Source organism: Arvicanthis niloticus, chromosome 9 (assembly GCF_011762505.2).
Source record: "Arvicanthis niloticus isolate mArvNil1 chromosome 9, mArvNil1.pat.X, whole genome shotgun sequence".
Taxonomy (NCBI): Eukaryota; Metazoa; Chordata; class Mammalia; order Rodentia; family Muridae; genus Arvicanthis; species Arvicanthis niloticus.
This window is the reverse complement of record NC_047666.1, coordinates 25,075,820-25,100,266: the sequence shown is the minus strand read 5'-3', so window position 1 is coordinate 25,100,266 and position 24,447 is coordinate 25,075,820. Positions and strand designations below refer to the sequence as shown.

Genomic DNA, 24,447 nt, shown 5'->3' with positions numbered 1-24,447 from the left:
TAGGGCCTGCAAGGACATCTCGTGCTTCAGGAAGAGGGTTCTGGCTAGAATTTGGAACACATAGCACCTGTTTCAGCTTCCAGCAGCCAGGACCTCCTCACAATGAGCCTTGTAGCTGTTGCTCAAGTGGTTTAAAGAAGTGGTGTTTGGGGACTGATAAGCCCCTACTTTTAGCAATAAAGCCAAATAATGCTCATCAGGTTTGTGCCTGTGTCCTGAACTAAAACCGCATGGGTGTGGGGGGCTCATTTACTCAGTCCCGTATCATCCTGCTGACTTTAGGGGAGGTTCAAAGACGACCATGGTTTCTCAAGGCCCTTTAGGATAAGTCCATCAGACTGCCAATTGTGGTCCAGCCCTCTAGGAAAAAGACTCTTAAGGCCTAGAATCAGCAATTGAAATCAAACCTCTGAGACTCTTGGTCTGGCTTTAAGGACATTTACACACCGGTGTGGGGACACTATGACCGCTGCTGAGGAACCTGGAGCACTGCTGCCACCCACTGGTCTAACTTGTGCCCTTTGCATCCACCTCCTTGACTATCTGCAGGCCCAGAGTGGTCCACCTGCCCACGCCCCCCAAGGCACTGCTGCAGAGGCCTGTCACCACTCACATTTTATTGAGACCAGTGGGCATACCAAAGGAAGAGGGGTGCTGGCTGTTGTGAAGGAGTGTGCCCAATAGGTAAGGGGGCCACTCAGGCATGTTCCATCTGGCTCCACCTTGAAAAGGGCCTGTAGCATAGGCACTGGTCCTCCCTGGAAGCTAGAAGAGCCATGTGCAGGCCTCTCAGGGAACAAATGGGGAGTGGTGGCTGTAATTCCCACAGTGCCCACCCCAAGAGTGAGACGGTCATCTGCGGCAATGAGGGAACAAGTCCCGGCTCATCTTCACACATCCTGCCCAGCTCCTTCGGTTTCTGAAGGACTCTGGTGTTCCTCTGTGGAGATCCTAAAGGAGGGTGTTGGAGATCCAGATCCCTTTTCTGGACCACTGCAGCTGGTCTCAGGGAAGACTGGGCATCCTAAATTATGGAGCACAACCTGTCATCTGCCATACTGTTGGTCTGAGAAAGAGTGGTAGTCTTCATCCTGATAAAGACAGGCCTCTTCCACACCTTATCAAGCTAGCCCCCTTGCCTTAGCCTCAGAGGCAAGACACAGGCATAGCAATTCTGGAGTTTGTCGAACAGAGTCCAGTGGGATAGCCCAGCACCCCTGGCAGAGTCTTTTTGCAGTGTTGTTCTAAAGGCCTAGTCCCTTGTTCCTGCCTGTTGCTGGCAAATGGTGGGCCATGACTTCAGCTGCAGCTGTGGTAGGTGAGCAGTAAGGAAGAGGTAAGGCTTCATCACCTCTTTCTGTCAAGGAAACCAGTCTGCTCTCTGATGGCCAGTTTGTTGCCACCCTCAAATTAATAGCCAGTCAATAGGAGCCAAGCCTCTGATAGATGCATGAGCTGAGTATGGGCTAAGGGGCCCAGAGGAAGAACACTATGAGGCCTGAAACTTGATTCCAGTCCCACAGCTTCACTGGAGCATGGCAGGGGAAGGCCAGTTCTGGAAGGCTTGGTGATGGCACAGGTCCGATGCAGCTCAGCAGCAGTGCTCAGGGCATGAGGTCTGGTGAGGGGTGGGCTTGGGTCCAGCCTCTATCCTACCCTCCAGCAGAATGCTAGAAGGGAGAAGGCAGGCAGTGGGTGCAAGGGGTAGGGGATGTTCCTTCCAACCACATTTGTGGAGGACAGGCCCCCTTTTCCAGCAGGGTCTGGGCAGGGCCTTCCAGGCAAGGTAAACATCACACGTCAGTCATCTCATCCCCAAGCTCTGCATCTTCTGGCTCTCCTTCCTCCTCATCTTCTTCTTCCTCCTCTTCTGAGGTCACATTGGGGTCGTCAGCCTCTGCCAGGCATTTGGGACAGGAACAGATGAACAAGTAGTTCTCCCTTCAAAGTAGAGGGGTGACAAGTCAGGAAGTTGCTGGGACAGAAAAGCCCAGAGCCCAACCCTGTCCCCAGTTGGCACCTGAGGATCTTGTGGCGGCTGTGGCGGCTGCGCTCCCGCTGACAGCAGTCTAAGTAGCTGATACAGATTTCCTGTAGGGTAAGAGAGGATCTGATTGCCTGTGCCCTCCACCAGAAAGGAAAAGAGCTTCCTCAACTATCTTTTCCACCACTGTTCCCTGCCCAAGAGCTAGGCCTCCGATGTCTTTCAGCACTGATCCATCCCCATGCCTCTAGCTGGCAAGACTGCCATCTGGGTTTAGACAAGGAATGGAGTTGGCCTCACGCCCTGGGGAAACCAGCCAGTAGCCAGGGTCTGTAGATGAGATCAGAGGTTAATCTTGGTATGATAACTTGTGTGGGAGAAACTGTCAGGCTATGGTCACCAACCAGAACTTCCAATCCACACTAGCTCCTGTGGCCCAAGCCGCAAAGAAATCAAAAAGGTAGCTGGGGTTAGAGACTGGGCACATAGCTCTACCTCAATATGAGACTTTCTGAAGATACTTAAAGAACTGGGAGAGATCAGAGCATACTCACTGCCAAAAAGACTCAGGGCCTGGGGCCTGTGGTGATTCACCACCATCCCAACAAAGGGGCTCCAGCTAGTTACTGCTGCTTCATAAAGAGAAGCTGCAAGGCCCTTATGCCCACCCCTACTGCCCGGCCCTCTCACCTCGCCTGGCTTAATATCCTCCAGGGCGGTAACATGTAAAAGGAAGTTGTTTTCTGGGAAGGAAGTCTCCGCATTGGGGACACAGCTGTGGTTACCTAAGTCACAAAAGACAGATAACAAGAGAATATATGTATGTTTATAACCCAAGGCCCTTGCACATGCTAGGCAAGCATTCCATAACTGGTCTACACTAGTTTTGAATCAGGGTCTTGCTATGTACCTCAGGCTACCCTTGAACTTGTGACATTTGCCTCTGACTCATAAGTGCATCACTATGCCCACATGAGAATCAGCTTTAAAAATGGTAGTTCTAGGATAGATGACTCAGCAGGTAAAGGTGCTTACTTCAAGCCTGACAACCCGAGTGCCATTCCTACAACAGCAGCCACGCACAGTGACACTGGCCTTTAATCACAGTACTCAGGAGGTGGTGCAAGGGGGTCTTCATACCAAGTTTTAGGTCATCCAGGGCTACACAGTGAGACATTATCTCAAAAAAATATATAACAAATAATATAAAAAAAAAAAAAAAAAAAAAACCAAATGAATATTCTCAAGCCAAGCATGGCAATTCACACAAGTAATCTCACACAAGCCAGATAAGATTTGCTATGAATTTGAGATCCAACTGGATTACACAATGAGTTCCAGTCTAGTCAGGACTCAAGAGACCTTGTTTCAAAACTAACCAGAACTTGCTGGGCACGGTATAACTACAGAGTCAGCACTCAGCAGTTTCACAACTGTTTGTTTGTTTTGATGTGCATTGGTGTTTTGCCTGCGTGTATGTTTGTGTAAAGGTGTCAGATCTTGGAGTTGTAGCCAGTTGTGAGCTACCATGTGGGGAACTAAACCCAGGTCCTCCAGAAGAAAATCAGTGCTCTCAACTACTGAGCTGTCTCTCCAGCTCCTATGTCAAAAACTCTTTTAAAAAGAAAAAATAAAAATAAAAAAGACAAAAGAAAAACCTTAACAGAGCTCTGGGTCACTTTCTTTGTGGTTAAACACTGCAGGTCTGAGACCCCATTTCCTGGCTCCCTACCCAGTGTTCTTTTCTGAGGACCACAGTGAAAATACAAAGTGCTTTATTTCACTGTGGATTCCACATACACCCAAACTGACCACTGTTCTCAGTTGTGTCCCACTGTCTCACTAAGGGAGGCTTGGGCTCTGAGGGCGCCTACAACAGACCATTTATTTCTGTCTGCTGACTTGGATCCCTGACCACACAACCTGGGAGGAGAAGTTAGTAGTTAGTAGTGGGGATAGTGGGAGGTGGAAGGCTGGCATCTGGGAAAGTCTTGACTGGAGGTAACCTTGGCCTTCCCAGAAGATGCTAAAGAGACTTCCAGCCCACCCCCACCCCACAAAGATCCTACATGTCTCAGGCTCTCAGTGATTCCTGACCACACTCCACAGGGCAGTGGTGGTGCAATGTCCAAGCTTCCCCTTGTAAGAAGCAGGACTCTGTCCCCTGTAGGTGGACATGGCCCATTGCAAATATCTATTAAAACAAGAAGGAGGCCAGGATGAAGGTTTGGGTTTGACTCCCAGTAACACCACCACAAGGGAATGAGAAAGAAACAAAGAAACTGATAGAATGATAATTTCCAAGAAAATCTCCAAAGAAACACAGACATAACCCCACATCCAGACTTGTCCTGGTCATCCTAGGAGCAAACTGGGAAAGATGGCCTGGTAGGGAAGAAGCATGTAGGCCCATTCCTCCCCAGTCCAAGACTCACAGCAGCTTTGAAGCACGAAGAGGCCAGATCCTTCACAGTTAAGGAACTCTCCGGTTGCTGTAATAAAGTAATGTGCAGATACAGTGGGAAAAGGAATTTAAACTCACAAGAACAGACATCAGCTCTGTTCTCCTGCCACCCCTCTGAATTAGACACCTAAGCTCTACCATTTTGCCTAAATTTTGCTTCTCCAAGAAGCCTTGCTCTTCTGTCTGTACTACTACCCACTTATCTGGCACTCTCAATCCCCCCATCATGGAGCCTCAGGATGGGTCTCAGGACCACTTTTTACTTCCAACTCCTGTGGACAGATCTGAGGCTTCCCATGGGCACATAGGGATTCCTCCCTTCCCCTCATAAGCTTAGAGCTCCCTGGTAAGAACACGTCTACTATCTGACTAGGGAAGTTCCAAGGGTAGGGGAAGCCACAGTCCCATCTCACCAACCTGCCTCGATGTCCTTGTACAACTGGTCGATGAAGGTGTCTAGCTGTTCCCGGTCCTGAGGCTTCAGCTCCAGTGCATCACAGGCATGTACCCACTGGCTGAGGGAACTAAGCAGTCCATGGATGGAAGCAACCCAGGTCACAGGTCTCCATGTCTAGGCATGTTAAGCCCAGGCAGAGAGTTTCCCACCCTACAGATCTAGATCTGTTCCTTTTCTAGAGTAAGGACCCCACCCTCCAAAAGAGCAAGATTCCCAGCAGCAGATTCCCCTGCCCCATTCCTCCCATCCAGGTCATGGCAACACCCAATCCCACCATCTTGAAAGAGTCTGTGGCTACCTTCCTCCAATAACCTCCTATCTGAACTCAGGGGATTACCTAATAGGTCTAGAACATTCTCTCCTAACCTGGTTCCAATCCCTTGACCATTGGTCCCAACAAGGGCAAAGAGAGACCGGAATCCATCTGGTGTGAACCACTGTAGAAGAGAAAGGTGAGTCTGGTGCTGCTTTTCCTAATTTGACTTCACTGGGAGGCTTCGGAAAGTTGTCCTCACTTCAACTCCAGGCCTGGAGCATCAAGAAGAAAGGCTTCCTGGGCCCACCTTCCCAGACTCACCTGACTGAGGGTCTCCTCATAAAGGGCCTCTGTGAAGAGTCTACGCAGAAGTTCCAGCTGGCCCTGGTTTAGGGGAAACAGAGGGACACTGCAGCCCTGGAGACTTCCCCTTAGCACTAGGTAAGCGGGGAAATCAGATAATAGAAGGAAAAGGAGCCACACCAGGGGACAGACGCTTATCTCCAAGTCTGCAGGCTCCAAGTGAGAGTGTAAACTCAACCTTTCCTGTTTCCAGTACTCATTCCAGCAAGGCCGAGGCAGCATGGCTCAGAACGCCTCCCCTCATCCTCCCCTGGAGCATCCTTGCTTGGCCTCTGACCAGCTTGGCTTTCCCCTTCTCTCTTCCAGATCCAGTACAGCAACACTCACCCTGAGAGACACCTCTTTCCCACAGCTGCATTCCTGCCCTCTTCATCCTGTCTTCCGACAGCCTCTACCTCTGACAGCCTCCCCACTTGGGCAGCTCCACAGGAAGGCTGAGGTCCTTAGTGTCGTACTCTCACGGCATGAATTTTCTGTACTTCTCTGAGCTGTGGACCCCAGCCCTCCACTCTCCAGAAACCCTGCTGTGCCTGCTTCTGCCTCCCTCAAGCTTGCCTTCCCACATGGAGTAATGAGCACTCTTGGGTAGAACGTGCAGTCCCTTGTTCCTAATTCCAACTTTAGGTCTATATTAGGTCACAAAGGTAAATTGTACTAGGAATGCACATTCTTTTTTAAGAGGTTTTAACCCCCACTGTAGCTAAGAAGAGACCAGATGTGGAGTTTGTCCCCTTAAAGGTAGCCACAGACACCCCAGACTACTTGAGAGGTTGGGGAAAGGGGACATGGAAGAAAACCAACCTTGAATTTGTCCCCCAGGAGTTTGTGGACAATTTCCTCCTCCTCGTTGGCTGTCTTGCTGCAGAAATGGGAGAAGAGCCTGACCCAGTGGTCCTTGTCCTTGGCCTGCACAGCAAATACACATGTATGTGTGGAAGAGAGGCGTTATGTTTCGCAAGTCCTTCTATCAGGAAATGATCACCACCCAAGAGTTTGGGCCCAGGTCTCCCTTCCCACTCTGTCCACACTCAGCCATTTCCCAGTTGGGGAAGGGCTTGCCAACTCAAAACACCTTGAAAACAGAAGGCCATGGAGGAAGAATATAGTGAAGACAGAAGGGGTCCACAAGACCTGTCACTCTGTGTAGGAACTGATGCTACATAAGACATCTCACAGAAAAATGAAGACAGGCAAAACCAGGGCCTACAACCTACACCTGATTTCTGGTTAGCACGCTCTACAATAGCAAGCAGCTGTCCTTCAGGAAACTCAGATGTAAGAGCATCCAAACAAGGTCAGGTGGCTGAAACCCAGGGCTGACTGGGGTGAGCTTCTCTGGCTCACCTGTTTCACTGTGGCTACCATCCGGGCCATAAGCATTATACTTGCAGTCTCAGGAGGATAGTGAACACTCCTAGGGAAAGAGAAAAAAAATGTGTAACCTAGAAGTCCCCTCCCTAGGAGCAGAGCCAGGCAAACCCAGTATGAAGGCTACAGAGACACTTCCTGCCTAGTCCATCAGTTATCAAAGGCTGGACTTAGGTAATTTTGTATCCCTTAGGACTCTGGCAGTGTGTAAAGTACTGAAGATGGCAGGGCTGGCTGTTCAGATTAAAGGCAAGCTGCTGCAACTGTGACTTCTATTTAAGCCTAACAATACAGAACATGACTTAGGGATGACTTAATTCACCAAAGCTCCCCATGGCTGCTGAGCTGAGGCAGGAATGAAGGGAAGGGTAAGAAGAGGAAGAGACTTACCTCCATGCCTCCTGCAGCTTATTGAGGGGGTGCCTGGGGTCATCCTGGGATGGGCCTGGGCACAGGATCTGGTGGTACTGCTCTGCAGCTGCCAGCCGACATTCTGCACTGCAGTACATCACCTGTTATGTGGAGTGGAGGTTAGCACACAGGACCTGGGGCTCTCACCTCATCTAGCTGCATTCTTTCCATAACAGCCCTAGAGCAAGAGCTCAGTGAGGATGCAATAGGGTGTTCTAGGGGCATGCACCTAACCTATGCTTTTTATACAAGAAAGGAAAAGAGCTTTTCAGCTTCTTGCAGACTCCCAAGAAAAAGGCTTGTCCTGCTGTGATGGTTTGATAAGAACGGCCCTCACTGACTCCTGTGTTTGAATGTTTGGCCATAGGGAATGGCACTATTAGGAGGTGTGGCCTTGTTGGAGGAAGTGTCACTGTGGAGGTGGGCTTTGAGGTCACAGATGCTCAAGCAGTGCCCAGTGCAGAACATTCTCCTGCTGCTTGAAAATGGAGACATAGACCTCTCTGCTCCTCCAACACCATGTCTGCCTGCACACTGCCATGCTTCCCACCATGATAATAATGGACTAAATCTCTCAAACTGTAAGCCAGCCCTAATTAAATGTTTTCCTTTATAAGAGTTGTGTGGCTGGGCGGTGGTGGTGCACGCCTTTAATCCCAGCATTTGGGAGGCAGAGGCAGCCGGATTTCTGAGTTCGAGGCCAGCCAGGTCTACAGAGTGAGTTCTAAGACAGCCAAGGCTGACAGAGAAACCCTGTCGGGGGGGGGGGGGGGGTTGGGGGGGAATAGGGGGGAAGAGTTGTGTGGTCACGGTGTCTTCTCACTGCAATGGAACCCCTAGGACCCACCATACCCATTTTCTTTTTTGTTTGTTTTTTTTGTTTGTTTGTTTTTTGAGGCAGGGTTTCTCTCTTTTTTGTTTGTTTTTTGGGTTTTATTTGTTTGTTTGTTTTGTTTCTTGAGACAGGGTTTCTCTGTGTAGCCCTGGCTGTCATGGAACTCACTCTGTAGATCAGGCTGGCCTTGAATTCAGAAATCTGCCTGCCTCTGCCTCCCAAGTGCTGGGACTAAAGGCGTGCATCACTACTGCCTGGCTCCATACCCATTTTCTGAATGAACAATGGACACTGGCAGCAAAGAAGCAGCTGAACAGTTACTGGGCCCTTTCACTGTCACACACTACACCATGAGCCTTGAGGAACAGACAAGTTCTTTCAGACTTTGTCTCACCAGTGAAGACAACTAGTGCCTCCTTGGCCTCCTCCTTTCCTGTGCACTCCCCCCAGGGGTGCTCACCTGGCAGTGGGGGCAGTTCTGGTGGAGGTCCTTGCGCACACTGCATAGCTCTGGGTGTGGTAGAACCTGGCCTGGTTTCCCAGTCAGCCTCTGGGCATTCTCCTCTGCCTTCTCCAGTGCCCGAAGACAGTGGTCACAGGCTGCAGGGAAGCAAGACACAGTAAGTCCCTCTTTCAAGAACCCTCTAGTTCCTGATCCCACTGCTTCTCCTTCAGACTCAGTCGGTGGGGATCCCTGCCTCAGACTGGTGCTCCTTTCTGCTTCTCTCTAGCTTAAGACAAATATGAAAAGGCTGGGCAAGTTAAGGACATCTTGCTCTGGCGGCTAACTCGGTCTTCACTGAGCATGGTTATACACAGTGTTTTAGTCGGGATGTCTGAGGTACAGACCTTCAGCATGATGGCCATGGGAGTAGACTCTAAGTTCTGTCTAAAAGAGAGTGGTTCCTAAGGAGCATTTTGAAGGCATTTCCCATTGCAGGTATACAGCCCTAAATACAAAGGTAGCCAGAACCGTGGTTCTCAGGTCCTTTTCTCCAAGGAAAGACAGCATTTCCTTCCAACACCCAGAAGGTTGGCCAGGAGATGTGTGAGGCTCAGTTCCATGCACAAAATGGACATTTCAGCAGCCACCTGAAGCAGGCAAGATGTGCTCACCCCGATACCGGTAAAGTGCATTCCAGAGAAACTGCGAAGCTACCAAAGGCCTTTCAATGAAGATGGTCTCTCCCTTCCGGATCAGCTGTGTGGCAAACAGTCCCTTTCCCTAACAGGGCAAAGAACAGACAGGGTAAGATATTGCTCCAAACCTGCCAAGTGACACATGTCTGTTATTCTAGCACATGGAAATAGGGGGATAAGTAGTTCAGGGCTAGCCTGGGCTACATAAGGCCTTGTTTTTTTGGTTTTTGTTTAAAAAAAAAAAAAAAAAGAAAACAGGCTTGAAAGATGGGTCAGTAAAGTGTGCTTGTTCTATAATCATGAGGACCAGAATTTGGATCCCAATTCCCATATAATCCAGGCACCTCTACAAACGCCAAAACCCCCAGCTCTAAAGAGAGCAGAAACAGGAAGATCACTGGGGCCTGCTGCCTTTCAGCCAATCCAAGTCGTGAGCCCCAGATTCAGGAAGAGACCCTACAACAGGTAACAGGTGGAATGTAATGGAAGAGAAAACACAATGCCCTCTTCTAGCCTCTTCACATACACAGGCATGCACATCTACATACGCAGGTGGTACACAGACACGGACACACACACACACTCACACGACTACAGACAATTTAGAATGTTTACTGCTCTTCTACAGACCCATTTTTGGTTCCCAGCATTGACATCTGGCAGCTTACACCTTTAACTATAGTTCTAGGTGATCCAAGGCCTCCACTGGCACCAAACCCATGTGGGGCACACACACACAAATATACAAATAAAGATACATCTTTAAACAAAGACAAAGCTCCAAGAGCTCACAGGAGAGCTCACAAGACGCTGACCACTGCTCCTCTCTCAGCCCACAATACCTGGCCAAGGAGGGAGCCACCTCAGCAGCCGTCCGGACACCTGGACATTCTAGGATGGCCAAGGCAAGGTCACAGTTCCTAGTAGGCTGGGGCCTCCTATACTAGTAGTGGCTACTAGGATGACACTATCCTCAATCCCCCATGAGACCTCGTGCTGCTGCTCAGGGGTTCAGAGACATCCTATATCCCAGCAGAGAGCAGCCTAGTGTGGGGGAGAACTGACCTCTTCCTTGGTCAGTGCTCAAAGGATGCACAAAGCTCTGAACTCGTCCTAGAACCAGCACCTAACACTTCCTGCGAACCTCCTAGCCAACTGCTTCCCATTGGAGAAGTGGGTGTTCAGTAATTCTGCCAGGCAGTTTCCAAGGCGTGATACAGTACAAGTGAGCACCCTTGTGAACTCTACCTCCTCACCACCCAGTGTTTAAAAAGCAAACTCTCAGGTCCTGCACAGACCTGCTAAATCTGAACGTGCATCTTCATGTGTGTGTGTGTGGTGCATGCACGAGTGCGGTGCTGTGTAGCAATCAGATGACAACCTTCAACAGTCAGCTCTCTCTTTCCACTCTGGGATCTGGGGAATGAGCTCAAGCTGTCAGGCTTGCGTGGCAAGCACTTTTCCCTCATGAGCCATCTCACAGGCCAAAAGTTTACATTTAAACAGGATGCTGGTGATCCCTATAAAAGTTAAAGGTTACGAAGCCTAATCTGAGCTAGGCAGTGGTGGTAGCTCACACCTTTAGTCCTAGCACTAGAGAGGCGGAGGCAGGCAATCTCTGAGTTCAAGGCCTGCCTAGGGTCTACAGAGCATGATCCGGGACAGCCAGGGCTATACAGAGAAACCCTGTCTCAAAAATTAATTAATTAAATAATCTATAAAATCAAACAATAACAATATAAACAAACCTAGCCTGGCACACTTTGCACATCAAGAGCCGAGGCAGTTAATGGTTCTGCTGACATTGCAATGATGGTACCGCTTCCAAAGAGGACTGCCATCTCAGAGTGGCAGAGAAAATGTCCTGAAGGAAACAGCTTCCTGTTTCCTTCAGCACTGGCACTACAGATGGGCCTCTGCCACACTCAGAGCAAATCTCAGCCTATACATAACCCCTACAGTGTCCCCCTACACAGCCCAGGCTGCCCCTGAACTTACAAAAGTTCTTCCTAGGCAGGGATAACAGGCATGTGTCACTACCCAGCTCTAGAAGCTAACTATAGAACAGGACAAGTGAAATGAGAGGCAAAGCCCAGAACAGACCCTTGGCTCCCTTCCTGGAAACCCCATCTCTATATTTTATTGCCCTTGGGATCAACCAAGCAATATGAAAACTTGGCCTTCCTTGATGGAACAAAGTAGCAAGAAGTGAGACCCATGTGATCTTCTAACAATTTCAAATCCTGAAACCAGGTAACTAACCAAGTGTAATGGTGCATGCTTTGATCCCAGCACTAAAGCACTAAAGCTTAAGAGGCCTAGCCTAGCACACTTTGAATATCAGGACGACAGTGGGGACACAACCCTTGAATGCCGCCCTCCCCCCCCCCCCCCCCCCCCCGCATTTGTGTGCCAGGCTGACTTCAAACTTGTTTTGTCCTCTAGAACACCAAGCAGATGGCTGAGGCTGAGGCCAAGGCTAGCCTGGGCTGCAGAGTTCCAGGACAGCCAGGGCTACACAGAGAAACCCTGGAGCAGAGGTAGGGTGTGGAACAGGAAGGATAACTATAGAGCTCTCCCTCCCTTATATCCTGGAAGACCAAATGCAGAAAATATTTAGTCACTAAAGCAAAGGAGAGCCAGAGGAATGGTGGTTGGTGTCTGTTAACCCCAGCATTTAGGGCAAAGGAAAGTCAGGAGTTCAAGGCCACACATAAACAACATGCTACTCATTCCTCAAACAGACAAAAGCACGAAAAAGCAAGAAAATTTCTCCAATGCATAAGATCAGGAAGCACGCAAGGTTAGGCATGTGGCTCACACCTGCTGTCTCAGAATCCGGGCGGCTAATACAAGAGAACTACCTTAAGTTCAAGGCTAACCTGACCTATGTAATGCAGTGGTTCTCAATCTTCCTAATGGTGTGAGCCTTTAATACAATTTCTTATGTCGTGGGGACCCCCAGCCATAAAATTATTTTTGTTGCTACTTCTTAACTGTAATTTTGCTACTGTTATATTGTAAAGTAAGTATCTGGGTTTTCGGATGCTCTTAGATGACCTGTGAAAAGGTCGTTCGACTCCCAAAAGGTCACAACCCACAGGTTGAGAACTGCTGATATAATAGGTTCCACATCAGAAGGAAGAAAAGGACAGAGAAGGGAAAAAGGAAGAGAGGGAAGACAAACTTTAGGAGAGAATTATACAAAACTCTTAGACCAGAGAGTACAGTTAACAGTCTTTATTAGGCCAGGCCGACAGCTCAATGGGTGAAATGCTTTCTGCATCAAGCCCAATGACCTAAGTTCCATCTCCAGATCTCACACTGGAAACAAGAGAACCTGCTGCTGGAAGTTGTCTTCTGAGGTGTACATGTATGATGTGGCACACACAGATCCATGTCCAGAGACACACATATCATATACACAAGTAATAATACTTTAAAGTGCATGAGGTTCCATTAAATAGCTGACTGTTTAGACAAATACAATTTTCAAAATAATTTAAAAGAAAGCACCCAAATGAGTGAGCCATGCTGGACTTTAGTTGGTGTACAGCAGTGTGACACTCTAACTGCCACCAACTAGGCCACCTTAGGTTTCGTTCTCCACTGATTGGTCCCTGGCATGACAGTTCACAGATATCTAAAAATCATTCCCACTAACATCCACAGAAGCAGAACAGAGAGCCAGAAGTCACCCTCACTGGTGCCCCTCTGCTCATGCTTCAGGAGTAGTTCTCTGAGAATAGGTAATTCTAACTTCACTCTAAGCCAGGCAGGAATGTTCTATGGTAACCTGAGGAAGACAGCTCAAAGGAAAGATTACAAACCAATCATAACAGACGACTGCAGCTGCCAGAGCCCTAGATAAGCTCCCTGGCTGTGAGTCCACATGGGAAGGGGATTCTCCCCAGCAGAAGATCAGAAATAGGCAGAGGAATGTGAGCAGCTGGAGTCTGTTTGTTTGTTTTTGAGACAGGATTTTACTCTGTACCCTAGGCTGGCCTGGAACTCACAAGAGTCCTCTTGCTTCAGTCTCCTGAGTTGCTAGAATACAGGCCAGGGCCACTAGGCCTCGTCACTAGCTGGGGGCTTGAAAGAAGGCTAGGACAGAACCAGACAAGGAGACTATTGGAGTAAAAAATGAGAAGGAAGTGAAGAAAGGAGGGGCCGTGGTAGGGGAGGGGTATGGTGACAAAAAGGTGGTGTAAAATGAGAGGGATTACTGATCTGAGACACCTCAAATGTGGGCCTCCAGGAGGACCAGCTCTGGGTGGACACAACGACTACAGGGAAGCTAACTTCTCACTCAAGGATGGATAGGAGCACTCGCTCCCAATGCCTATGGAACAGAAAGACAAGAGAACTTAAGATGGGAGCCTGGACACACATGGAGATGCTGACAGCAAATGACCACAGAACTAACATCCTGGGCCAAGGACCAAGGATATGAACAACATCATCATCCAACCTGACTTGTACCCAGAGGAACGCAAATGAAGACAAAACCATACCATTTTGCATATATCAACTGGCAAAGGCATAGAGAGACAAAACAGTGCTGGAGAGAACAAGTCTGTCTGCTCTGAAACCAAGCAAGACGTTTGCTCTCAGGACTGATAAGAAATAGCATAAAGGAGTTAGGAATAAGGATTTGGTTGAGTGAAGTATAGGCTGCCTCCCCCACCCAGTCAACTCTTTAACTGAGTAGAAATGGGATCACTGATACTAAAGATGTACTGAAAACATGTATTAAAAGAAACCATGGGAGCAGGGGTGGGGTGTTTCAGCCACAAGGCCTGTAACCCAGCCCTTGGGAGTTGATAGATGAGTTCAAGTCCAGCCTCAAGTACAATCTGGAGTGATTTTTTTTTACCTTTACTTATGTGCATTTTCTATTTTACAGGGAATATAAAACACGATTAATAGAGCCAAGCATACTGGCACAAGCCTTTAATCTCAGCACTAGTGAAGCAGAGGCAGCCTGGTTTGCATAGTGAGTTCCAGGACAGCCAGAGTTACATAATGAGACTGTCTCAAAACAAAAACAAAAACAAAACAAAGAGCACAACAGCAGCAACAAAAAAGAACCATGATACAAAACCACGAGATCGTGTCATTCTCTTGCTTAAAACCCTTCAGGATGAGTGCTCACTGTGTAGGTTCCGGTCCAAGTTCCCTAGCTCTCCAAGTCTCCACCCATACCTTAGTCAGAAGGGTCGCTGGGGGCCCAGGCTGCTTTATACCTCAGTTCCCTCGGCCAAGTACTTCCCACGCACTGCCTCCAGAACAGCAGCTCAGCCCCAGACTAGCCAAGATATCCTTGGCTTCAATCTGGCCCAGGATATCCCTCAACACCAGGACCTCCCAGAGCTGCATCACCACTCAGGACAGCGGCAGCACGGCCACCCGCCAGTGGACCGGGTTCCTCTGGGAAGGGTGCGCACGCAGGGTGTCAGGCTGGGCTTCCCCCGCGCGAGATCGCCACGAGCCTGGGCACGAGGACAGACCCTGCACCCCGGGCCCAAGCAGGAACCAGACCGGCGCCGAGGGGCCCGGACTCCAGAATGTGAGCATGGGTCCCCGGCGTGGCTCTTCCGGAGGGGTCTGACCCGGCCTCACCTTGGCGCTGCTCACAAAACGGACTTCCACGGAGCCCCGGGCACTGCCCGCCACGCCCACGCAGAAGGAGAACACGTCGCACATGGAGGCCGCCATCTTGGGCACGCCTCCGCTTCCTGACCCTTGACCCCGCCCCAGGAGGCCCCGCCCACTGAGCCTCCGAGCGCTCACTTCCCCACCTTGCCCCGCCCCGCCCCGGAACGTGGCTAGGAGATTACTTGCTCTGCAGTGTTTCAAGGCTTTTGGTGTCTTGGTTTTGCTTGTGTGGAACCTGGCCTGACTATGTGCTTGGACTTCTGGTCGTCTGAGTCCATGAATGACGGCTGATGGAGTAGCTCAGGGGAGACCCCTAGCCTATCCCAGCTATGTTCTTAAGTGTCCGTAGTTGGTTTTCCCACTGTCTGGTTTTTGAGACAGGATCTCACTATGTATCCCAATCTGGCCAAGAGTTTGCAGTCATCTTCCTGCTTAAGAAGCCCTTCACCATACCCCCAACACTAAACAAAGCCGTTTTTAGACCCAGAGAAGGCTGACTTATTTTTGCTCTGACCCTCATCCTGAAAAGCAGTTTGGTTGCTGGGCTCACTTGGTTTAAAATTTTCCCCATCCTCCGGTGGCAACATTTCTGTTCTACGTTTAGGAGAGGTTTGCTTTGAACGCTTGAGTGCACAAAGACTAGCCTAGAATCCATGAAACCTGTCTGAACGAGAAATGCACTTGTTACTCTAGCAGAGGACCCAGGTTTGGTTCCCAACACTGGTTTACAACTATCTGAATGTAACTCCAGTTCCAGGGTCTCTGATGCCTGCTCTTTCAACCTCCTCAGGCAACAGGCAGGCAAAACATGAATACATGAAGGCAAAACAATCATATGCAAAAAGAAAATTTTTCTTTCTATAAATGTATATATATATATATATATATATATATATATATATATATATATATCTGCCTCCCTAGTGCTGGGATCACAGGCATGCACCACCAGCTGAGACAAGATCTATGTAACTTGGCTGTCCTAGAACTTGCCATGTAGACCAGACTGGCCTCAAACTCAGAAATCCACCTGCCTCTGACTCCTAAATTTGATTTTTTTAAAAAAGTGAGTCAATTGGGACTGTGTTTGCCACATAAGCATGAGGGCCTGAGTTTGATCCTCAGTGTCCACATAACAAGCCATCAATCCTAGAACTGAGGTGGTAGACACAGGGTGACACTGTGGGCTCCCCAGCCAACCAGCCTGATCAAATGGGCTAGCTCTATGTTCAACAGGAGAGCCTGACTCAACAAAAGAGGAGAACAATTAAGACACTCAGTGTTGACCTCTGACCTTGGATGAACATGAATGGGTGTGCACACACACAAAATGGACCAGTCGCTCCTGAAGGAGACAGCTGTGGTTGGATCCCTTTGGTGAATAGGACTTCTGACCCCAGCATTCAGAAGAATTCCCCAAGAATATGAACAAAAAATTTTTCTGGGTCCCCCCCCCCTTTTTGTTAGTCTTTGTAAAAAATTTTTTTAATTTTTTTTACCTGTGTGAATGTTTGCCTGCAGGTGCCTGGTGTCTGCATTTTTAAGTCAGAAAAGGGCTTAGTATCCCCTGAACTGGAGTTGTGGATGGTAGTGAGCTACCACATAGGTGCTAGAAATCAAACTGAGGTCCTCTGCAAGAGCAACAGGTGCCCCTAACTGCTCAGCCATCTCTCCAGTTTTTATATGTGGTTTTTTTCCTTACAGTTATTCTGTGAGTGTGTCTGTATGTGTGTGGGTGTGTGCACTGGGGTCTCTCTGTCCATCATGGAGGTTCCAGGGATCAAATTCAGATCTTCAGTTTGGCAGCAAGAATCTGAACCTATTGATCCTTCTCCCAGCCGTTGTGTTTTGACACAGCATCCAGCTGTTCACTCTAGGCTTGCCCTATATTCACTGTGGTAGCTCTGGCTGACTCCATCCTTCTGCCTTAGCCTCCTTGGTGCTAAGACTACAGGTATATACTGCCCTGCCCAGCTGCAAAAGATGGCTTCTTGAGGCAAGGCTCTGGATTCCCTCAAACTTGCCACTTAATGGCTACAAGTCCACTGTTTTTTTTTGGTTTTTTTTTTTTTTTTTTTTTTTTATTAGTTGTTCATGACATGGCTTCTCTGCGGAACCCTGGCTGTCCTGGAACTCACTCTATTGACCAGGCTGGCCTCTGCCTCCAGAGCGCTGGGATTAAAGGTGTGTACCACCATACCTGGCTAAAGTCCACTGTCTTGTATGCCGGGTACTTTCCAGGCTCATCTCCCATCACCCACCTTCCTCTTTCCCCAGAAAGCTGGGCCCCCCGAGAACAACCTCACTGAGGAAGATCAGCCCTTCCTTTACCCTGTCACCTCACCTCAGCCCAGGAACTGCAAAGGAGCAGTCTTCAGTACAGAAACCAGCTCTTAAATGTTGGAAGCTGATTTCACAAGAATAAGCTCTCAGCAGGCTTCCTGGCAAGAAGCCAAGCAGGGTCAGAGGGTCATTCAGGGAGGAAGAACTGTATTGTCAATACTAGGTGAAAAATGACAAATTTAAGTCAATATAAATTCTGGGGGAAAAGGGGGCTTCAGAGAAAAACATAGCTTGTTTCTCCAAGGAATCAATTAATCAATTACCATAAAATTACCATAAACCTGAGCTCACTGTGACATGAACTCCTACTGAAAGTGGTATCAGAGAAGACAAGAAAACTTTAGGCAAAGCATGGTGGCTCTTACCCATTACCTCAGCACTAGAGAGGCTGAGACAGGAGAATTTCCATGAGTTTGAAGCCAGTCTATGCCACAAAATGAGATTCTGTGGTCAAAAAGAAGGAGAAGGAGGAAGAGAAGAAGGAGGAGGAGGAAGAAGAAGAGAAGGAAGAGGGAGAGGAGAAGAAGAAGAAGGAGAAGGAGGAGAAGGAGAAGGAGAAGGAGAAGCAGCAGCAGCAGCTGCAATCCCTGCATGTGGGAAGTAGCGGGTCAGGAATTCAAAGTTACCCTCAGATACAGAGGAGGGTGACAAGAGGAAAAGGAATAGGGTTGAAATGCAAGAAACTTTGAAGTGAGCTAAGAAATCTCCTTCCCTCCAGACTCTGGGGAGAGCCTTCCACATTGTGATGCTGATTCGAGGAGGCCCCTTCTCCATAGCTGGGCCAGGAAAGAACTGATGAACTCATCCTCAGGGCAGAGCTGGGACAGCTTCCATTCCCATAAACCTCACCGGCTGGTACTCTGTAAGTGCCTTACAGACCTTAACTCACCCGATGTGAGGGTTATCAGTAAACCTCTATCCACAAGAAGTAAAACCTGGCCAAGGACATAGATCAACCCATTATTCTGCTTCCAGAGTTCCCCTCCTTGATTGTTCAAGTACATTTGTTATCCTTTGACCTTAAGGAAGCTCTTCAGTGAGCTGTGGGACTGGGAGGGCCAGCAGGTACCACAGGAAGAACTGGCCCATATAACATGGCTAGGGCCTCTTATTCCATCCTTAACTGTCAACTCCTGACTCAGTATCTTCACTCTGGATGTTGCCATCTGAGCTGCTGGAGGGCTCTTCCATGGCAAAGGAGGAAGGTGACTTCAGTTTTTGCTGCTTCTGATACTTCACCCTGCGATTTTGGAACCAGATCCTCACCTGTAATTGGGGACAATGAACAGGCATCAGAATTTGGCCAGCAGGCCCCTTTACCCGTCACTGTCACTGCTTCCAAATGCCATTCCTGAATTCTCAGCCACCGCACATTCATCCCTGTTTGTACCTTTGTTGCTGTTTTTCGATCAAGTCTCATATCACCCAGGCAAGACTCAAACACACTATGTAGCTCAAGATATTCTTGAACCCCTGATCACCCTGCCTCCACTGCCCAAGTGCTGGGGTTTCAGGTGTGTGCCACAGTGCCCATTTTATGTGGTACTGGAAACCGAATCCAGAACCTCAATCATTTGAGGCAAGCACTCTACCAATTGAGCTATGTCTCGAGCCCCCAGTGAGTACTTATGGCTACAGTGTGCTGGTGCTGTACTAGGTGATGGTGACAGTGACAGTGACAGTGACTGATGGCAGTGAGCAGAGGCATGATCCCTGTCCTCTACAGCTCACCATCCAGTCACTGGGAGAAGGTCCAATGTAAATAAAGAGATATGATAGGTATAAGAGGAGTTACAAACAGAGGCTTGGGTTGGGGGAGCTCCCATGAGGTCCATCCTGGTAGGGGCAGAGAGAAGCTGTCTGGGTAGACCCGGAGGACAGCCTATGGAATGACTTTCAGTTAACAACATACTCAAGGTGAGGACCAGAAAGAGGAGTATGGCTGCAAGGGAGAAAGGGCAGGAAGGGAGAGGGCAGCAAGACCCAGGACACCCAAGACCACAGGGAAGGAAAGTCTGTTTTGAGGCTTTCGAATGGGGTGTGACATAATCTTGAAGTAACTGCACAGCTGGCTGGTGTGTGGAGGCTGGAGCAGTAACCCAGGGGAGTTAGGGATGTAAAGCAGCAGCTGTGGGGAAACGGAAGCAATCACATCCAGATGACTGCGTTTTTGAGGAACCAGCTGGGTGGCAGAGATTTTGAGAATTAGTGGCTGATGATGTAGTTTAGTGGTAGGGACTAGCCTGGGATGAGGTTCAATTCCTAGCAGAGAAGGTTGGACTGGGCATATAAATCTTAGCCATCAGTTTAGAGATGGTATTTTAAACCATGGCTATAGGTGAGACCCAAGGGGACGAGTGGCCTAGAAAGGAGACAGTAATGACCAGAGAAGCAGGAGGAAGGTCAAGAGGAGAGTGTGTCAAAGTGGGGAAACAGTCAATCATCCGGAGAGCTGTGACGCTCAGGAGTCAGCTGAAGGGAGGAACATGTTTGTTGGCCTTGACAAGGATATCTTGATGAAATAGAGGGAAAATCATCATGTTGGGATGACTTCAAGAGAAAACAGAGCGCTGGCCCACCCAGCACACATAAAGCTCTGGGCTCGACACTCAGCACCATGGTGAATGTGTGTCATCTTAGCACTTGGGAATTGAGGGCAGGAGAACTAGAGGTTCAAGATTATCTTTAGTTATGTTGCAAGTTCAAGACCATCCTGGAATACATGAGAACCTATCTTAAAACAAAGAAGTAATACAAAGAGTGAAGCAGCCAGGGGCCGGGGGTGGGGCAACAAGATGACAGTGAGCATAGCAAAGTCCGGAGGAAAGAAGCAATGACCCCTTTAGGAACACTCCCTCCTTACAAATGGAGTCTCAGCAATATCTGCTTGGTTTGGCTCACAGCCCCTTGTTTAGCATGGAAACAATCAGAAAGTGAGAGAGGGCTGGGGAGATGATCAGATGGCTTGCTAAGAAAGCCTAACAACCAGAGTTCAGATGCCCAGAAACTCACATAAATACCAAGTAGCCTGCCTGTAACTCCAGCCTCAGCAGGCAGAGCCAGGATCCTCAGAGCAAGTTGGCCCTGTGAGACTAACCATACTGGCTAGCTAGCTCTGGGTTTGACTGAGAGATTCTGCCTCAGTGAACAAAGTGGAAAAGCAAGAGCATAAATGTATACATACGTGTGTGTGTGTGTGTGTGTGTGTGTGTGTGTGTATGTGTATACATAATTCATTTATTTTTATTTCATGTGCATTGGTGTTCTGCCTGCATGTATATCTGTGTGAGGGTGTCAGATCCCCTGGAACTGGAATAACAGACTGTTGTGAGCTGCCATGTGGGTGCTGGGAATTGAACCCGGGTCCCTTGGAAGAGCAACCAGTGTTGTTAAGAGCTAAGCCATCTCTTTAGCCCCCAAAGAATGATTATTGGCACCAACCTCAGGCCCCCACACATACACACACACGTGTGCCTGCACACATGCAAAAACATACTTACACATATGCAGACCACACACACAATTAACAAAAAGGAGGAAGCAGTAGAGGAAACTTTGGTTATGTTTATATGTGACTCCTGATAGGAATATTACATTGGGAATGTGTTAAAAAAAAAAAAATAAGGCCTCTCTCCCCATCATCCTAGCCTAGAGGGAAAAGGTCATGTCTTCTTCCCTTCCCTTCCTACAAGTCTATCAGGTGTCCCCTATACAACCTGAGCCTCAGGTCCCTGTTCTCACCTGGTTCTCCGTCAAGTGCAGCCTGGCAGCCAGCTGGGTTCTCTCCTTCCCTACCAGGTTGTGCTGCTTTGCAAACACCTTCTCCAACTCTTCCAGCTGCTGCAAGTTAAACATTGTGCGGACCCTCTTTTGGTGTCTCTTGGTACTGTGGTCCTGAAGGTCCACGGTGGGTGCCCATTTCAGAGGGCCTAAACAGTAAGGTAGCTCTGAGCCTAAAGAACAGCCAGAAGCAGAAGTCAGCCAGCAGCCACCTGCCCACACACGACAGGAGAGAAAGAAAACTCACAGGCACTTCCCCTTGCCCAAGTAATAAAGGCTCGAGTAGAAGAGCCTGTGTAGAAATAACCCCAGAAGACCTAGGGAGAGGACTCAGCCAGTAAATGGAACAAGGTTGAGGACCTAATTCTGACCCCTAGCACCAAGTTTGTTGTTGTTGTTCTTGTTGTTTGTTTGTTTGTTTTTAAAAAGGCTTTGAAGGGGCTGGGGAGATGGCCTCTTCCAGAGGCCCTGAGTTCAATTCCCAGCAACCACATGGTGGCTCACCACCATCTGTAATGGGATCAGATACCCTCTTCTGGTGTGTCTGAAGAGAGCAACAGTTTACTCATACATTAAATAAATAAATGAATAAGTAAATAAATAAATAAATAAGGCTTTGAGGAAGTTGAGACAGAATTCTTGGGGAAATGTTTGGCCAGCCAGTCTAGACATTTGGAGAGCTCCAGGTTAGGTGAGATCTCAAAATTAAGATGGAAAAGGGCTAGAGAGATAGCTTGGCAATTAAGAGTAATTGCTCTTCTTCCAGAGGACCTGGTTTTGGTTCCCAGAACCCATGTCCAATAGCTTACAGCCACTTGTACTTAAATGTAAATAGCTCTGGGAAGCTGAAAGGTATTGAAGACACCTGATGATGCCCTCTGATAGCCACATCCGTGTGCACTCACCTGCACACATATGAATACAAATTAAACACACAGAAGTATGAAAAAGGCAGGGGGGGGGTGTAAACGAAAGCTGTGAAAAGCTGTCTTCTGGATTTGACATGATTATTACAGCTATGAACTCACAGCAGTGATTACAGACATACACCATCACCCCTGGCTAACTCTAGGAGTTCCCTTTCATGCCATCTGCCACCACTTCCATACCGATACCTGTGAGGCTGAGGTCCTGCTGGCAGAGGAGGTGAGTCACATTCAGTCCGGGCAGGTAGGACGTGGAGCACAGCGGGTAGCCGCCCACGCTCAGGTAGGCTGGCAGCCAAGTCCCTGTGGAGCACACCCAGGGCAGGACCCAGTACTGCGACACAGAGGCGAAGTTCAGGCTGGTGCAAGTAGAGAGCGGCAGAGAGGTGGCAGCCTGCTCAGGAGTCCTGGGTTTCGCCAGGATGGCCTCGACAGAGAAGGAGGACTCCAGGCGTCCTGGAGCTAAGCGGTGCGAGACTACTGGGGAAACAGCCGCCTGACAGGGGCCCAAGCACCCTGGCTGGACCTGAGTGCCTGAGGGAGCAGGCTGGGGCACTGGGCTGGACATGGCGCGATCCTGAGGGGACCTACACTGGAGAGGAGTGGGAGGATCTCCCAGGCTGTGCAAGGAGCTCAATAGGAGAGAGACTACCTTACAAAAATACAAGAGACTTGTGAATCAGGATCCCCAGGGCCAGCTGTTTGCAAGGACTCTTAAACTTAGCGGGTGGGAGGAGGCGGGGCAAAGGCCCGATTTAATCATCTCTGAGTGAGGCCACAGTAGCTGTAGGTTGCATCCTACCAGGGCAGGGGTGGGAGGCGGAGAAGGGGTCTCTTTCATTCTGGTGCTTTGGGGGAAGTACCTTGAATGTGCCATCCCCTTCTTTCTTTTACTTGAGAAGGTCTTACTGTGTAACTCTGGCTACCCTGGACCATATAGATCAGGCTGGTCTTGAACTCACAGAGATCCACCTGCTTCTGCCTTGTGATTGCTGGGATTAAAGGCGTGCTCTGCCAAACTCCCCCTCCTCCTCTGTTCCCTCTTTAATCTGTAGTCCAGGCTGTCCTCCAAGTCACAAATCATGGCAGTATCATGGCAATGTTGCCTCAGCCTCCCAAGTACATGTGCCGCTGTGCTTGGCTTTGAAGTGGCTCTCTGATGATCCTGAAAGTGGGTTCTTTGCCACTGCTCATGACATCTGTGAAACCAGTCTCCCCTACTGGTGTGGGGAACAATGATCTCGGGAGGGTGGGGCAGTGCCTGCTGTCCTGATCTTCCTAATCTTCACCCTCTTCCCAAATAAATTTGGGTACTTCCTCACTGCAACTGGGGCACCTGCTAAGTAAGCTCTCTACAGCTGAGCTCTTGGGAGAGTCCTCTTAAAGCAGACGCCCTGGCTAGCTCCACTGGAATTTTAAAATATGTAAGCATTATAACAGTAGTGAAAAGTAAACCTCCTAGAGTCCTGAAGCTATTACCATTTTCTCAGATCTTTTCAGGAATACCCTTGCCCTCGACGCGGGGTTCCTGCTGGAAGCTGGCACTTGGGATGCTGAAGGAGGAAGATTTACAGTTCAAGGCCAAATGTGCTTTGCAAAGCAAAACTCTGTCAGAGAAAGAAAAAAGAATAAATAAGGGGTCATGATGACACTGTCCGGTGATCCTAGCACTTGTGTTAGGGGGACGACAGGACCAGGAAGGCAAGGTCGTCCTCAGTTATGCAGTGAGTTTGAGGCCAGCCTGGGCTACAATAAACATTGTCTCAAAAACTCATGGACCTAAAGAGATGGTTCAGAGGTTAAAAGTTCTTGCTACTCTTGCAGAGGACCTAGGTTGGAGTCCTAGCACCCATAAGGTGGATCAAACTTAATCCCAGCTCTCAGGAGGCAGAAGGGGATGAATCTCTGAGTTTGAGACCAGCCCGGTCTATATCGTGGGTTCCATGCTAGCCAGGTCTATATAGTAAAACTCTATCTTAAAAAAAAAAAAAAAAAAAAAAAAAAAAAATTTAGCTGGGCAGTGGTGGTGCATGCCTTTAATCCCAGCACTTGGGAGGCAGGCAGATTTCTGAGTTCAAGGCCAGCCTGGTCTACAGAGTGAGTTCCAGGGCTACACAGAGAAACCCTGTCTGGAAAAACCAAAAAAAAAAAAAAAAAAAAAAAAAAAAAAAAAAAAAAAGAGAGAGAGAGAGAGAGAGAGAAGGGACTGGGAAAATAGTACAGTGAATAAAGTGCCTGCCATGTAAGTGAGCAGGGCCCGAGTTCAAGTTTCCAGAATCTCCTAAAATCAGATGTGTCAGCAAGTATCTGCCATCCTCAGAGCTCCTAAGAGGTGACAGGAAACAAAGAGGTTAAAGTCCCCATGAGCTTTGGGGCCAGCTAGCTTGGGGGGTGGGGGGTGAGAGAGAGACAGAGACAGTCAGAGATAGAGCCCCTGTTTCAGACAAGGTGGAATGGAAAGA

At 48.8% G+C, this 24,447-nt stretch overlaps 2 protein-coding genes across 2 annotated transcripts; both read right to left on the bottom strand.

Annotated features, from left to right (window-relative positions):
* Window positions 1-596: 596 nt before the first annotated feature.
* On the bottom strand, window positions 597-15,026 carry Smyd5 (SMYD family member 5). The gene is made up of 13 exons (XM_034512400.2): window positions 14,901-15,026; window positions 9,255-9,363; window positions 8,599-8,738; window positions 7,283-7,404; window positions 6,869-6,938; window positions 6,326-6,430; window positions 5,483-5,545; window positions 5,272-5,342; window positions 4,866-4,972; window positions 4,420-4,476; window positions 2,675-2,769; window positions 2,021-2,091; window positions 597-1,941 (listed from the first exon to the last, which is right to left on the bottom strand). The coding sequence occupies exons 1-13, from the start codon at window positions 14,994-14,996 to the stop codon at window positions 1,794-1,796; spliced, it is 1,254 nt and encodes a 417-aa protein (XP_034368291.1). The 5' UTR covers window positions 14,997-15,026; the 3' UTR covers window positions 597-1,793.
* A 2,595-nt stretch (window positions 15,027-17,621) lies between these two features.
* Window positions 17,622-22,624, bottom strand: Noto (notochord homeobox). The gene is made up of 3 exons (XM_034512465.2): window positions 22,175-22,624; window positions 21,021-21,232; window positions 17,622-18,545 (listed from the first exon to the last, which is right to left on the bottom strand). Exons 1-3 carry the CDS (start codon window positions 22,551-22,553, stop codon window positions 18,399-18,401), a joined length of 738 nt encoding a protein of 245 aa, XP_034368356.1. The 5' UTR covers window positions 22,554-22,624; the 3' UTR covers window positions 17,622-18,398.
* Window positions 22,625-24,447: the final 1,823 nt, after the last annotated feature.

Excerpts from the sequence above, each read along its gene's own strand:
- Smyd5 (XM_034512400.2), bottom strand. The coding sequence starts at position 14,996 with ATGGCGGCCTCCATGTGCGACGTGTTCTCCTTCTGCGTGGGCGTGGCG. Across the intron at positions 5,343-5,482 it reads ATGAGGAGACCCTCAGTCAG|TGGTTCACACCAGATGGATT; the intron begins GTGAGTCTGGGA and ends TCTCTTCTACAG. Across the intron at positions 2,770-4,419 it reads CTTCGTGCTTCAAAGCTGCT|GTAACCACAGCTGTGTCCCC; the intron begins GTGAGTCTTGGA and ends TTTGTGACTTAG.
- Noto (XM_034512465.2), bottom strand. The coding sequence starts at position 22,553 with ATGTCCAGCCCAGTGCCCCAGCCTGCTCCCTCAGGCACTCAGGTCCAG. Across the intron at positions 21,233-22,174 it reads GCAGGACCTCAGCCTCACAG|GCTCAGAGCTACCTTACTGT; the intron begins GTATCGGTATGG and ends GCTGTTCTTTAG. Across the intron at positions 18,546-21,020 it reads TGCACTTGACGGAGAACCAG|GTGAGGATCTGGTTCCAAAA; the intron begins GTGAGAACAGGG and ends CCCCAATTACAG.